Raw genomic sequence first — 16,827 nt, forward strand, 5'->3', positions numbered from 1 at the left:
TGTATTTTTCTGGATAAAAGTGGAATATCGTAGGTCTAATGGTATACTAGCTCTTAGCAGAAGACAGATCTACTCAATTTTTATGAAAATAATGAAGATTTCGCTAAAAGATTTTGAAAGGATACAGATTGAAACGTTGTCCAAGAAAAATGAAACTGAACTCAATAGCCACCGCAATACTGTATTAATAATCTGAACTGCCATCATTCCCAATACAATGTCCACTCGATTGGTCAACTATGTATGTACTTTCCTTATGGTACTTCTTCCTAATGAAACATCCGTATCTTTCCCAATGGTTATTTGGAAACGTCGTTTTGCTCCCTGTTGCAAATAAAGTTGAATTGCGCTACAAAGTTATAGTAGTCAATAAGAGTAGCAACTTTAAATGGATTTTAAAAGCCCTGTTCTAATATTCTGCAACACAAAGTCATTATTTTGCAAAACTCTCACTTGAAAACAAATGTCATTTGCTTCAAACAGCTGTTTCGATGTGAAATAGAAAGACGAAATAAATGAAATCATTCGTTTTGTAAAAACGAAATCACATCAAGTTCGGTTTCTATAACATGCCTGAATATAGTCCAATCATGAACACTTCCATACAATACATATACTTATTATACCTTGAACAGTATATATTAAGTTTGTCACTGTCTGTATATACGCGAACTAATCCCTCAGTTTTTGAGATAACCATTTGTTGGAATCGCCGATATCGAACCAGTATAGCATATAGCCGCCATACAAACTGAACGATCGGAATCCAGTGCTTGTATGAAAAACTTTGCCATTAAACGAGATATCTTTACGAAGTTACAATCTTCGAACAAATTGTTCAGATCAGATCGAGCTCTTAATATGAATGGAATTGGTTTAGACCTTGGTCCAAACCTCATTTAACTTTATTTGACGATTTGCACATCACCTCTATATATTTAATTTCGGTTGGGTTTATGTCAGATATCTCTACTTGAGGATGATTTTAAAACAATTTTCGCTGACGGGAAGTAAAATATAGTTATAAAACTAAATTAGTCTATGACATATAATACTGGGAAACAGTAGTTTTGTTTTTATGAAAGTCCTTAACCGATTTTGTATGATTTTGCCTACTGATTTTAAATCTGTAGTCAGTTTTTCTCTAGCAGCTCTAGTTTTCGAAAAATTACCATATTAAATTTTTGACCAAAAATTACCATTTTAGAGTTAAAAAATATATTGCTCTTACTTAACATGGAAAAATATATCTTTTATGTGCTGGAAGTGCAACATGCGCTGCTCAATGTGTTGAATGTAGTATGGAGACTTTTCATTTAAAAAGAAATTTTTCACAACCCAAATAAATTCAATATATGCAAATTTCTTCTTATCTGTCATACAATCAGTGAAATGTTAGTCCTTTATTAGTTTTGCGGATACCAGTGTTAATTTTTTCTGTGCTCAATTACGGAAATATTTTACTGATATGTTTAAAACATCATTGTTTAGAGCATTTTCAAACTGTTTTAGCAGACCTAACTTTATATGAAGAGAATAATTCGGTCTCTGGCTACTAGAGGGGCATCCATCACATTCATACTACCCGGTCAAATTCACTCTCAAAGGCCAAACTTTTTTAGTCCAGTGATTTATCTTGCTATCCCATAAGCACATGAAACAGGGGTATTTGGTATATCTTTATGTTGACCCAAAAGAAAATTAACCATTTTAAAATCGACGCTTATCAACCAGTTATGTTCTATGTATTTTAATTTCTCCATAACCAAGGCACCGTGGAATATTCCTCTTTTACCTTTGTTGAATGTGCAATGGTTAAACAGCCCATTTTATTTTCATTAAGTAAGAGCACACATTTAAGACTGCTCTACTAGTTATTTTTAATGTAGACATAACGACTTACTTTTAAAATTTAGTAATTTTTTTCCTTAAAAATTATTCAAGTAAGCCGAGTAAGCCGATATTTCAAGAACTACCTGTATCACAAAAACTAGAGCTGTTTTATAACTAGTAGATTTAAAATTAGCGTCAAATTAGTAAGAAACCATTTACAAACTTCATAAAACAAAAAAGTTGAATTTTGTTTACCAGTGTAATATAACTTAATAAAATACTTAATTTGATTCACGATTTCGTCGAATAATAAATGTTGAATTCTTTCGCAACATTTTTAAAATCATGTTTTGCCTTGAAAGAATTACCCAGGATTTGATCCTGGCAAGTTGCAAGAGTATGAAATTTTTGGTTACACCCCAACTTAGCCCGTCCTTATTGTTTACTTTTTTCTTTTAATTTTGTTTTCAGTGTTGGTGTTTCATTTTATCTAACCGTATATGTATAATACTAATTTCAACATGCACTAACCCACTGTGCAGAAGGGGAATTACATTACCTACAATTATTATGAAAAACCTAAGAGCACGACTCACGATGAGCCTCTATAATATTTTAATCGACTTATAGACTATTGTATATTAGTAATAAAACTTCAATGAGTAACTGTCTATAGTGGTTTCGCTGGAAACGCCGATGATCTCACAAGTGAGAGTACTCTATTTCCCTTATCATCAGATTGGGAACGTTCGTAGTTCTCTGTCGATCTAATACTTGGCGGCTGATCATTTCGATAACACGGATAATACTTAAGAGTATATAACCAGACATTGCTCAATATACATGCACGCGGTAAGAAAAAAAATTTTAACATCGTCAATTAACAATATTTTCTGGAAGAACTATACAATTTTGCTAGAATGAAGATGAAAAAATCTGTAATTTCATAACTTGGTTGAAATCGAAATTAGCCGCATCAACAGGTTTTTAATAGCATAATGATTTTTGTGGTTTATTATAGTTACAGGGGTATAAATAAACCCCACGATTAAAAAAAAAAAAATGTGTTAATATAAGTTATAAAAAAAGTTGGTGACCATACATGCACCCGAGGTTTCAGTGTGGGCCAAAGCTCTTGTAACTGTGGTAACTTTCGAAACTATTATTTTATAGCACACATACTTGTATGTATATAGGTAGACAATGCATTTCACACACATGGTGCGGCAACGTGAGGTGACGACATTTCGAAGCGAACTTGCTATCCACCAATCCTGGCAGATGACCCATATTGTCAAGTCTAATTTCAGGTTGTAGTTGGGGTACAACGGTCCGCTTTTTTTTGTGAGCGGTTCATTAGGCATCGTTGTGCATCGCTTGTGGGAGTTGAGCTGGATATTGTCGAAGGGCTGGCGCTGGGACGAAATTTGGAACAGAGAGCCAAGAAGTTGGGTTGAACCGTTCCGCCGCTATATTTCATCATCGCTTTAACCAGGTTCAGTCGGTATTGGAGTAAGCCTACCTTGTCTTTGTGTAGGATTGCAATTGACGACAACCAAATTGACAAACCAAATGATTTGGATTAGCTGTCGCATATTGGCGGATTTCACATTGTCCGGAAAATGGTATCATTTGCTCGTCAATTGACATATGTTTGGAGCGTGGCAAACTATGACATATTTTCAGAATGTGGTCTATCAAAAGTCTTATTTTCCACAACGTGCCATTGGAATTTGAACATTTGTTTACGTCCACTAAGTGCAGATAGTTCTTAAGCTCAATAAAGCGATCAGGACTGATTATATCCCTAACTATAGGTACAACAGTAGAGCTTTCCTTGAGAATATTTGAGGATGCCTAGCATCAATTGCACGCCGCCAAAGTGAATCATTTCAATATATTTGTATCTATTGACTTCAGATCAAATACTCAAAAATACAGTACAAGACATTTTTGTCTGCACTCCCCTGCGAAATTAGCACGTCATCTGCAATATTAGGTCCACGGCAAGGCATTACGTTCTTCCGTCACAATGATCATGATGTCCTTTGACTTACTTCTTCAATATTTTCGTGGTATTGTCTCGCTTCTTAGATATTTCTTCACGTTCGCTTTCCCCACTGTTTTTTTTGGCAGAAAAGTCAAAGTCACTGTTATTCAGGATATCCTCAATTGCTTGGCCACCCATATTCAAGCTGAAAAAAGTCGCATATCTCACAAAACAAATCCTTAGTCCTAAAGTACTCTTATGTGTACCATTAAAACAAGACAACAATTTCAAGATAAAAAAATTTAACGAACGTAAAACTCGCCTTTTACACGTTAGTCCAATAGTAAAATATCGAACTAAACTGAACAATTTGATTCTATAACAAAATTCAAATATTGCAAGTAGATGTCACTTAAAAAATTTTCGGCGAACAATTTTAAATGAAACAAGTGAAGAAGGGCTAAGTTCGGTTATAACTGAACATTATGTAATCTTGCAACATGTAAGGATACCAAAAGGTTTTATCCGAATATATTCATTGGCGCTTGATTTGTGTACTGGAAAGTGAAAGAATCATATGGAATTTAAAATTGTGCTATATGTGAAGTAGGCGTGGTAGTAGTCCGATTCCACCCATTTTCACAATGTGACATAGGATCGTCAGGATTATGTTATACACTAAATTTGGTTGAAATTGGTCGAGTAGGTCCGAAGATATTTGATTTCACCTAAATGTGGGCGGTGCCACGCCCATCGTCAAATTTTTACCCCGACACCCATAAAGTCCTCTTGTATCATCCTGGGTGTAAAATTTAATGTCTCTGGCGCACTTGTTTATTGATTTATCGCGCTTTAAGTAGTTTTTAACGAGACCGTTATATAGGAAGAGAGCATAGTTATAATCCGATTTTATCCATTTTATACTGTCGGAAAGGCTTCTTATAACATTTGTCCTAAGCGGATTAGGTTATTGTAGCTTCAGTGGGTTAGAAGATACGTACATTCAACCTATTAGAGGGCGGAGCCACGCTAATTTTTTCAAAACTTTTAGCTCACAGACAACACAACTGCAATCCCCTGTACCAAATAACAGGTTTATATCTTAATTTTACATGGTAACCCTATGGCGGGCCAGAAAGGTCGCACTGATAATGCGTGCAAAGTGATTTCAATAAATATTCAAAAGGAGATTATGTTGGTGAAATGCTTGTAATTTGTCCGAAACAGGAACATGAAGATCTAACCTCAAAAAAACAGCTTGATGTAAACATACTGGATGAAAACACCAGAAAAATAATCACGCAAATACCAAAAACCTACCAAAAAGAGGAATTACGTAATGATCTATGCCACAACTTAACACTCAATACATCAAAAAATATTGCAGATGTATCTGACCTTGATCTTGATGAAGTATCAGCTCTAAAAATGGAAAATGAACTACTAAGACGATGCAGATTCTAACATGTAATAAAAAACCTCTTAACAAAAATTTGAAATGATGGATAATTAACTTATGAATATAGTAAATTTTAGCTATCTATTAAGTGTCTCTTTTTTGCTCTTACTTGTTATAATTTATAATTTGTATATGTATTTGTATAACTTTGTTACGCAATATTTAGTGTAATATACTATTATCTATGCTAGAATATTAATAATATTAGGAAATAAGCTGTTAAATATAATATATTGTATTTGTAATGCCCTGGTTCTAGGCACAGATGTTAAACATCTCTATAGACTTGTACCAGAAGAAATAAATAAATAAAAAAATTTAGTGCTGAGTTATGGCATTTTATAGGTTTTCGATTATTGAGCTTTGTGGGCGTGGCAGTGGTTTGATTACGCCCATTTAAGAACTCGTCCTTAGCTTTTTGCTAAGGAACACGTGTACCAAGTTTTAGTAAAATATTTTAATTTTAGTTAACGCTTGCACAGACGGACGGACGGACAAACAGACAGTCACTCGGAATTCAACTACAAGTATATATATATAACCCTATATCTAACTCGATTATTTTTAGGTGATACGAACAACCGTTAGGTGAACAAAACTATTATACTCTGTACCAACATGTTGCAAGAGTATAAAAATTACACGACAAACTTTCTCTCCAAGCCCTCTATAGACTTATATCGAAACTCTATAAGCTATAGTAACTCATTCAAGTACTAACAGCAAAAGATGTCGCTACTAGTTTTAATTTTAATAAATTCAGTAAATTGAAGGTACGAATATGTATGTATGTGTACCCACGGTCCCAAGAGGATAGGATTAAAGCGATTCGTTGATACATGAGGACTTTGTTATTGTCTACCTACAAAATTTTTGGCATCATAATGGATTGGTGCGATGCTTCAGGTGATCAAGTTTTAACACAACCTAAACTCAAAACCTTAGAGTTAGGTGTTGACCCAACTTAACTTAAAAGTTCGTTTCGTATTCGACGTAATGTAAATTTGTACTATATTCTTGCATTATTGCCACAACTTGGAGAAAGTTTCATTTTGACATATTTTGTCTCTGCGTCAAGAAGAAGATTTTACACTTTCAGGATAACCTTAAGAATTTCAAGACAGTAAACAATGAGTTTGAATCCGATCGCAGCAATATACATAAATATATTAAATTCTGAAATAATTAATTACAAAATGTAAATGCTTTACAGAAGATTATGAAATAAATAATATTATGTATGTAGGTATATACAAAAAATAAAGTAAACAATAAAGTCATAAATTATGAGAGAATAATTTCATTAACTCATCATAAGTTTATGACATGCGAATGAACTCGAAAGGTTCTAGTACACTGCATTTGAATAGAAATCCAAATAACTTTAATTATAACGAGCAATTAAAAGCAGAGACTTATCATGAAACACATATATACACATATAATTATAATGTGCTTATGTATCTAAAAGTATATAATATTTACTTGAGGTTTTGCGCATATCAATTATTTAACTCATAACTTGCGGTAAAAGTAACAATGCCGAGAATAAAATTACTTTTGCACATATCCATACATACTCTTATATATATGTATGTACCTTTTTATGAATATGTGTAAAAAATAATTTTATCTACACCGTCGCAAAAGCAAAGAGCAACAGGTAAAGTGCTCATAAGTAACTGCAATTAAATGCAGACAGTGAAAAACAAAGAAAATTTGCCATGAATAAAAGCAATTGCAAATATACAGCAAGTGTCTAATTTTAGCATACTTGTGACGCGTGCAACTAATTCACAATCGCCAAACAATTACATATGTATGTCATACTACTCACAATATATAATATAGGGTGTTTTTTAAGACATGTGGTTTTCAAGAAAAAATACAACGGATATAATTTACTGTTACGGCCAAGAACTTAGCTGTATTATAAAGATATGGGTTTGCCATTCTGTTCCCAAATAACTGCGGGACGGCCGTTTTGAATTAGGCCGAGAGACCGAATTTTCGATCATTTTTTGCAGCAAATATAGGCGTCAATCGTCTCAGACTTATCTGCGTAGAAAAGCGACTTCACATAACCAAATAAAAAATAGTCCACACCACAGACCCACGACACGAGATAATGCACTCACCAAAAGTTTACTTCAATAAATTGATTGTTGGCTGTTTGGCATGCAGCGTCGTTTTTTTGGAACCAAAAGTCGTCCACATCAACATCCTCCAATTCAAGCACGAAAAAGTAGTTAATCGGACCAATGATTCCCTCTGCCCATAGAGCACACCAAACAGTGACTTATTAAGGATGTAAGTGCGGCCAAATAATTTCTTGTGGATTATCATCAATCCATAAGCGAGAATTTTGTTTATTAACGTACCCTTTTAACCAAAAGTGTGCTTCATCGCTGATCAAAATTTTCTTGTGAAAATCGAACATTATTTTGTTAATAAATTTGCACGATTTGCAAACGTTGTTCTGGGGTAAGTCTGTTCAGTATGAAATTGTAAACCAAACTAAGTATAAATCAAGTAACAGCTGTCAAAAAGACCAACTTCAAAAAGAGGATTGCCTCATTGAAAACCACACATCTAAAAAAACACCCGTTATATGGTATCACACTTTTTCTGAACACGCGCACCTATACACAAAAAAATTTGAGCAAATGCACAAGATAAAATGCACTATATATAATAAATGTATTTACCCTTATTTTACTATTCCAAAAAGGAGTAAATAATTGATTTGATTGTCTTTTTGAGAACGCAAATACCTGAACATATTTATGAGACCTAATACACGTGCACCCAGGGTGAATCAAAACAGGATTTTACGGAGTTGTTATCAAATAAGCAATGCAATTCGTTCTTGCACAGTGTATATTCAAATTCAAAACAGTTATATGGAAAGGTCTATTTAGGTTAACTATAGTAGTTTTTAGAACAATTTTTGTTCTTTAATAACATTACAAACAACGATTTTAGACCATTATACTAATATAACGATTTGCCAATATCTGAAAATATTCTCCCGCCTTCGTCCTTTCTTCATTGCTATACCCTGAATAGGGGATATTAAGTTTGCCACAAACTTTGTAACACCCAGAAGGAAACGTCGGAGACCCAAAATATATAACATATAAGAATAAATTATCAGCGTGACGAGCTGAGTCGATTAAGCCATGACCAACTATATGCCCGTCTGTCCGTCCGTCTGTCGAACTAGTCCCTCAGTTTTTGAGATATCGATCTGAAATTTCGCACCCATCTTTTTATCGGACCACTACAAACTAAACGCTCGGAATAAAGTTCTTGTATGGAAAGACTTTTCATTTCATTTGGTCGTTTTTCGAAATACCTTTGTTCAAAATTTGAAACTAGTATTTACAATTAATACAGTATTATACATACTTGAAACACATTACATCTGTGTATTCAAGTCATGAATTAAAAAGGCAAAATCGCGACATAATCTCTATTTGGCTTATGAGGTTAGTTAAAAAATTCGAAAACTTAAGAAATCACAGCCATTTAAATGGTTATGACGTAAAGTGTTCAATACAAACACAACTAATGCTATTGATGCACCCATTACTGTACTTTACATGTTTCAGCTTACCTCTAGACGAAGATTTTATTTTTAGCTGTTTGCACCCTTTCGCCAATTGAAATGGTTTTTATTGGAAAAAAAATTTGAAATTATTTTTTGGGTATTAGAACGACAACTTTTGTTTGTTTAACTTAAAAAACACTACACTATGAAAAATATTTAACTACATCAGTTCAATATTGTATGAACAAATTGCATTACTCAAAACGGCAATTTCGACATAAAAGCTTCACAAATAAACTAAAAGTGGCGAACAACGCTGAAACAACTGCGATCAGTGATATGCAAAAGAGAGATCTGTGGAAGTTAACTAGTTAATGTCTAAAAACTGACGCGCTCACAAGCTTACTGGACCGAGTTAACTGTAGAACACATGAAAAAAGTTTTAAACTCAGCAAACACTAAATCAAACCGTAGAGAGGATGTGCTATGTGCATGCACGGCTATAAATTGAAATGGATGAAGATAGTGAAAGAAGAGATAGCTTTGTAGTTTTGTTACTCGAAGCAGTACTCTAATGATCAGTAAGAGCTTAAAATCACAAAAAAATAGAGTAACAATTCGGTTCAATTACGATTCTGTGATATTGTTACTCAATGTTTCTTACAATTTGAGACCACCATTTGACTCAAGCATGTTATACTTTATAATATTTCTCCGAAAACAATAAACGATGGCAAGTAAAAATTTACGGACATAATGATATTGTGTGGGATCTATAATATACAGGGCAGGCTGAATGGTTTGTTTTAAATTGAAAATTCGAATTTCTTACTATTGAACATCAATTCATTGTTGCTTTTAGTCATTTGTGAATTCCAGCAGAACCCAATTTGCACAGAGCTTTCGCAAACCCAAATATTTATGAGTACCACAATACTACGAGAGCTGAAAAGCATTTGACTTGAATAAGTCACAAACAAAAAACATCTATACATACTTACTATGTATGGTAAAGCGTTTAACCAGAACTTATTCGGCAACATGCTGAAAATGGTTTTCTAAATATCTGGTTAGCAACCATCCGTCAGTTAGGTTCTCGTAAACTTTCCCGAAAGAAGGAGTCTTGGTTAGTTTCTAACCAGAACATGAAATCACAGCTGTCAGCTGTAAAATCTATAAGAAAAATCAGCTGCATAGACGGTGTTCCGACGGTAAATATTCCTCTGAAACCAAGCACTGTTGCAACCTCGAAAGTAATTTCAAAATCAAAAGAATTGCTGAATTGCGTAGCATCGAGCTGTTACGGAAAAGAACACAAAGCGTGCCACTCGTGTTCGGGTCTCTTCGTCTTTTCTCGCCCTCCCCTTGCCAACGTGTGTTTTCCCCACGCCGCGTTTACCTTGTAACTCAATCTTTAGTTCGATCACTGGATTGTTAAATAAAAGTCCCAATTTAATGGCTATACACTTATCTTTTTCTGATAGGGACAAACCACCGTTGATACAAAGCACTGATAAGTTTTACAGCAAATTCAACGGGAAAGTATTGGTTTGCTGAATTTCATTCTAATCGCACCAGCACGAATGATGGACCATGTTCAGAAAGGCCACACGTGCAATAACGCCAGGAAGCATCGCCAAAATTTGTGAAAGTATTTTGGGTGACCGTAAAATGAATCTGCTTAAGATAAGCAGCATCGTTTGCATCTGAAAGAACTACTACAAATGAAAACTCATTTCGCAAAATACGTGCGATATTCGATATGTGATACGACCGATAAATTAGAGGCACCTATTACGTTAAGAACTAGTCCCCACATTATAAGCAAATGTTCTCTCACAGTTAGGCCAAATGCTTTTAAGATGTTTCTAAATTAACACAAATTAATTTGCCTTTTGAGAAAACTTCCATATTTGAAAAGATGTTCTGGTACACATTGCACCAGTAGAAAGTACCGAACTTCACACCAAAATTCTGAACCAGATCGAGTCTACTAAATGTTAGATTCAGTACGAACTTAGAATTTTTTGTTAATTTTTATAAAAACAAATTTAAATATCAACATATCATATTTCATATGCTATTATCTCATTTTAAATATCCGAATATGTATATTTAAGTGGGAGAGTATTGATTAGCATAATTATGAATAAAAATTTAGTTAATTTATACTTGTAACCACAATTTTATGACCTTATTAGCATGAAGCTAAAAAGATATTATTACTTTTGTTTGAAGATTTAACAGATACATATACATGTACATATGTATAATTTTCATATTATTAACATTGGTGAATTTTAAAAGTTTGATTTTGTAAATAGTTTAATTAGGGACATTACATATAATAATTTCACTTCCGAGTCCATCAGTCCCATCTAGTTAGTTCACCGCTTATACAGAAATACCACAAACCTGTGATCTTTTTAGATTCTGAATATTCACAATCGTATTTCGCTGAGGTTATAGACGGAAAAGGGGATGGTATAGCGTGAGAAATAAAAAAAATTAAGCGTGACCATATCAATCGATGACTTTAAGGAGCATTCGTTGCACACGTTCTTGTAAAAGAGAATCCAACAAAATAATCTAAACCTAATAAAGTTTATTCATGAAACCATTATATCATAAAAAACCATTGAACCATCATCAGCAATGAGACTGTCCACCTAGAACTACGAGTACATCGATTATTAAGTGTACGGCCCAGCAGGTACAGCCTTGAAAGATAAACATTGTGTGCTTTAAATGGAAGCTCTATAGCCTAGTCATGCAGTTGTTATTCCGCGGTCATTAAGAGGCATCCGGAGGCGGCTCATTCGTGACGCCTGTTATTCTAGGCTCGTTGGTGGTCGCTGTTTCGATACATACAATGGCAGTTGGCATTAAGGTGCAATAATCGGAGGAGGATGTGACAGTCATGCCTTCAGACGGAGGGAGAGTTGTACTAAGCTTCTAAATCTTAAGTACCGGTCAATTGAACTCTCCTAATTTAGGTGTTTTACCTAATTTCAGGACTGACATCTCATTACCGTTCTTCTATATCTACGGAATAATCATTCTAAGCTGAGGGGCTGTGTAAGGTACTCGAGTCAAAATGTATATAGTTGTTAAATTTTAGCAAAGATACTCAATACTAGCTGATCGCGGACTGTGTTCCTCCTATGTGCGAATCTCTGTCGTCTTGAATGTAAAACCTGTATTATTCGCGCGAGTTCGATGGATACTGCGACATTTGCTCTGTTAATTATGGATATTCCCACCATGTATAACAAAAGCTCAACAGAATAAAAGCTCATAGAATAGAAATTAGGTGAGTTTTGCACCGCGACCTAGGATCTATTGAGACCTAGTCTCCATCACATGTATTCCCAAAGGCCCAACACTCCGACGAACTTGCTATTGCTTAAACACTCCTGAAGCTGGGCTCTATTAAGGTGATGTTCTCAAAGTAGGAGTGGACCAATAATCTTAACTACAGAAGAGCATGTGGATCGGAAGATAGGATTTCTTAAGTTCGCATTTCAGCTGGGTATAATGATAATGATGTGTTTTGTGAAGTACTCGACTCCAGCTGATCCTACTTCTTTTCGAATTTTTATCAACTTCTAGACCTTCGCCACTGTTAGTCTCGAAAACTCATAAAACAATTTATCAATACTATTTTACTGTTTAAATTTATATTTAAGCAAACAGAAAGTTCAGCTTTGTAACAAGCGCCACCCATTTTTATACCCTGAACAGGATATATTAAGTTTGCCACGAAGTTTGTAACACCCAGAAGGAAACGTCGGAGACCCTATAAAATATATACATAAATGATCACCATGATGAGCTGAGTTGATTTAACCATGTCCGTCTGTCTGTATATATACAAACTAGTCCCTCAGTTTTTATGCTATCGATCTGAAATTTTGCACCTGTCCTTTTCTAACAAAGAAGCTGCTCATTTGTCGGAACGGCCGATATCGGACCACTATAGCATATAGCTGCCATACAAACTGAACAATCGGAATCAAGTGTTTGTATGGAAAACTCTTCATTTGACGAGGTATCTTCACGAAATTTGGCACGGATTATTATTTGAGGCAAAAATGTAATCTCCGAAGAAATTATTCAGATCGGATGGCTATAGCATATAGCTGCCATACAAACTGAACAATCGGAATGAAGTGCTTGTATGGAAAACTCTTTCATTTGACGAGGTATCTTCACGAAATTTGGCATGTATTATTATTTAAAGAATTAATCTAATCTCCGAAGAAATTGAATAGATCGGATGACTATAGCATATAGCTGCCATATTAACTGAACGATCGGAGTAAAGTGCTTGCACGCAAAATTTTTTTATTTGACGAGGTATCTTCACGAAATTAGGCACGAGTTATTGCTTAAGGCAACAAATTATTCTCTACAGAAATTGGTCAGATCACTATATCATATAGCTGCCATACAAATTGAACGTTCGGAATCAAGTTCTTGTAAGGGGCCTTTGTATTTGTGAAGAGTATTATAGCTTCGGCGCAAGCGAAGTTAACGTTTTTTCTTGTTTTAATTTTATTTATATACGTACATACTTAAGTATCTTATCAGCCTAAAAACCTATTTTCATTTTGTATTTCCTGTGTTGCAACCGACGCATGTGTGCAAAGTGTCATGAATAAATATATCGCAATCAATACAATAAACTTGGGTGCACTTCTCACATCGGTATACATTTTTGTCCGCTGCTTCCGTTAGAGGTTTCTGGCATGCATAGCAATTCGCCGCCTGCCCATTGAATTCTAACTCGGTGAAATGTTGCACTGGAAAGAGATGATGATAGGATCGAGCCAAATGTGGCGCTGAAACCAATGTTAAGCCACATGTCTGACATTCAACCGGCAACTCGCAATATTTACTGAAACACTGCGGGCAATGGTAACCTCCTGACGTTAACTTACTCGGTTCTTCTGTATTTTCTATGTGACACATACACATTGAAAGTGGTGGATCCTTGCCACAATCAGCCTTAACATGAGGAAACCCCATTTTTATTAAAGAATTTTCTTGGGTTTGCGCTGCTGGTGGTGGATCTACATGCGCTAATAACTGGTCACGGTAATGAGCATCATCAAGAACAGCGCCATAAGAGCCTTGAGTTTGTTGAGTTAAATGCCGACAGACATGTATTTCAGCAGATAGTGAAATCACTGAGCATCGTATGTTATCTGCTTTGAGGGCATCTACAGTACTATTAATGTCAACAGGATCGCACGTGGTCAATGAACCCATAATTATTAGTATTTCCCGTGAAGCATGACTGGGCACGACTTTTAACGCTTTCATAGCTAAGTCAAGACCGTTTTGCAATGAAGGTTCACTAGTGAGTGAAATTTTACTAGCGCTAAAACAATTGGAACATATATACTAAAAAACTTTGTTTGTGTTCTTAAAAGTCATTATTTACCCTTCCAGTGCCTTTAAATGAAGCTTTGATGTACCGGTTAGTTCCGTGAGTTTTTCGGCACGTTTTCCCTTCAGAACAATTAGACCCAACTGGCTTATAGGATTCTGATCAAAGAATTCCTCAATAAAGATTTCTAAAAGCTAAAAAAGATTCAATAATTAAACTGCAATGTATTTAAATATAGTTAGCGTACCTTAATGGTGCATAACATTCGAGTGGGTTTCAAATCCGGCACGGTCATTGATTCAGAGCAATCCAAGACAATATAAAGGTGCCGCATCATTCCCAAACGGTTTTGTTGAGTCTTTTGTGCCTGTCGTTTACGTTTCGCTTTTTGAATAATCTCTGCTATGGCGCCATCCAAAAGACCGTCATCATCTTCCTTTATAGCTTCCCTGAGAACCACAAACACATTGACATGAGGCAAATTGCAATAATTTCGCCAAGGAAGCTCCATATATACCATGTTTTCTCGTAGCCAGTTTCCCAGCGATACTCTTTTGGATCTTCTCCATCTATCTCTGCCATTGTTGATATCCTGTTATACTAGTTGGAAATTGCAAAATCAAGAACAAATATTCGAAAATGTTACTAGGCAAATATTAAACAGATGTTTTATTAACAAAAGTCTGACTGATTGATGTTGCTAGAAGATATGGACATTATTTTTATTTTCTTACAAGATGGTTGCAGTCTATATTGTGGCGAACACGAATACCAGAACATGTCAGAATTGACGATAATCTGCCAGAAGCAACTAAACAGCGAATTCGTAGTTGCCAGAATGTTCTAGTAGCGAACTTTTGTTAAAAATTTACTATATAAGGGCTGCCGGATTGTGCAATAAACACAGTTCTAATTAGAGTGTTGCTGTGTAAAGAGCAATTAAGCTATAAGCAATAAGTTGTAAGTTCGAATAGCGAGCAATAAGTGTTAAGTTGTTGGACTTGAAAAGAAAGATAAGTGTATAGCATTAAATTGGGACTTTAATTTAACAATCCAGTGATCGAGCTCAAAAGTGAGTTATAGTTAGACGATTTATCGAGAAATCCGTTACAATTAGTGTCTGAAGTGGGATTGTCAAATAATTCCCAAGGAGATAATTATTTAAAAAAGTTTAACGATCTAAAGATTCCACAACTGAAAAAGGAGCTGGATCAACGTGGTTTGGCGACAAATGGATTAAAAACTGAATTACAATCACGGTTGAGAGAGGCCATGGAGGCGGAAAACATTAATGTTGAGGAATATGTCTTTCACATGGAATTAGAGGAAGAGACATAGATAGAAGGAAAGGAAGAGACTCAATACTCGTCAAAGATTGTGGGCATAAACATAATTTTTGCTGCAATATCGCAAATGTCGACACAATTTAAAGAGCAGGATGCACGTATAACCCAACAATTAGCAGAGATGTCATCACAAATGTTGACACAAGAATCCCAATTGTCCTCGTTAGAAACGATGTACGTATATCAGCACAGGTGTCCTCACAGTTGGAAGAGCAGTTCGCAGCGCAAGATGCACGTATATCAGCGTTCCACGTTTTTAAGCTTCAATTCGAAAAGACGGCATCTTCAAATAATTGGAACGCTGAAGATAAAGTAGCTGCATTGTTCGTTGCATTAAAAGGATCTGCAGCGGAGATATTACAGACCGTTCCAAACTGCGAGGCGAGTAGTTATGAAACGTTGATGGATGCATTAGAAAGACGGTATGGTAGTGAGAACAGGAAGCAGATCTTTCAAATCGAGTTGCGAAATCGCCGCCAGAAAGCCAATGAGTGTCTGCAGGAGTTTTCTACAGAGATTGAGAGGTTAGCTCACTTAGCTTATGCACATAAGTCCATGGAATACATCGAGGACACGAAAATTCAGAGTTTCGTCAATGGAATACGAGATAACACTACACGCTTCGCAGCATTAGCATGTCCAAAATTGACGTTTGCAGAAACCGTTTCGTATGCTCTGACACAGGAAACTGCTTCTCTGATTTGCAATCAACCATTTAAAGCTCACAAAGTAGAAATAGAGGAACACATTTGGGTGAACCAATTACTAGAAAAAATTGACAACATGCAAAAAGCACTGGAAAAATCTACGGAAGCTCATAGGAAAAATGATGGTGTGCTTAAATGCTTCAACTGCGGAAAAAGGGGCCATATTGCACACAACTGTAACCAGTCCAATAATCCAGTTGGACGTAAACGCAAAGCTGAGGAAGATCAAGCAAATGTGAAATCAAACCAATCGTTAAACTAAAGCGAGCCAACCGAAAAGGGCAAAGGCTGGCTCCCGCAAGCAAATTCCCTGTAATCTCCATTTCACAAATAAGCAGGAATACGAGTAACGTTACCATTAGTGGATGTGTAGACGGTAAAAAGCGCATACTGACTGTGGATAGGGGCGCATCACATTCCATAATTCGATCTGATCTGGTTGAGAAAGAAGTGAGACCATTAGCTGGGGCAAAGTTGCGTACTGCAACTGGAGAAGATACCCTAGTTCTCGGAAAGGTAACGTGCGAGATCGTTATTGGAAAGG

At 35.5% G+C, this 16,827-nt stretch overlaps 2 protein-coding genes across 3 annotated transcripts in view; both read right to left on the reverse strand.

The window, feature by feature from the left end:
* Positions 1 to 9,223, reverse strand: part of slif (cationic amino acid transporter slimfast) — a 43,655-nt gene extending 34,432 nt beyond the window's left edge. The window contains exon 1 of the mRNA XM_014236110.3: positions 8,902 to 9,223. The gene's annotated coding sequence lies outside the window, so the exon portion shown is untranslated. The remainder of the gene's footprint in view (positions 1 to 8,901) is intronic.
* A 4,145-nt stretch (positions 9,224 to 13,368) lies between these two features.
* Ssl1 (general transcription factor IIH subunit 2 Ssl1) lies at positions 13,369 to 15,054 on the reverse strand. 2 transcript variants are annotated; one of them, XM_014236112.3, is made up of 5 exons: positions 14,965 to 15,054; positions 14,748 to 14,830; positions 14,478 to 14,679; positions 14,285 to 14,424; positions 13,369 to 14,221 (listed from the first exon to the last, which is right to left on the reverse strand). In XM_014236112.3, exons 2-5 carry the CDS (start codon positions 14,810 to 14,812, stop codon positions 13,444 to 13,446), a joined length of 1,185 nt encoding a protein of 394 aa, XP_014091587.2. In that variant the 5' UTR covers positions 14,813 to 14,830; positions 14,965 to 15,054; the 3' UTR covers positions 13,369 to 13,443. The 2 variants fall into 2 exon arrangements, with proteins under 2 accessions (XP_014091587.2, XP_036226697.2); XM_036370804.2 differs by lacking the exon at positions 14,965 to 15,054 and having other exon boundaries at positions 14,748 to 14,957.
* Between the last annotated feature and the right edge of the window lie 1,773 nt (positions 15,055 to 16,827).

Source organism: Bactrocera oleae, chromosome 6 (genome assembly GCF_042242935.1).
Source record: "Bactrocera oleae isolate idBacOlea1 chromosome 6, idBacOlea1, whole genome shotgun sequence".
NCBI classification, from domain to species: domain Eukaryota; kingdom Metazoa; phylum Arthropoda; class Insecta; order Diptera; family Tephritidae; genus Bactrocera; species Bactrocera oleae.

Bases quoted from the DNA above. Each gene is read 5' to 3' on its own strand.
- Ssl1 (XM_014236112.3), bottom strand. From the start codon at position 14,812: ATGGCAGAGATAGATGGAGAAGATCCAAAAGAGTATCGCTGGGAAACT. The intron at 14,680-14,747 runs GTATATATGGAG...TGTGGTTCTCAG, and splicing joins ACTGGCTACGAGAAAACATG to GGAAGCTATAAAGGAAGATG. The intron at 14,222-14,284 runs GTAAATAATGAC...CAATTGTTTTAG, and splicing joins CATTTAAAGGCACTGGAAGG to CGCTAGTAAAATTTCACTCA.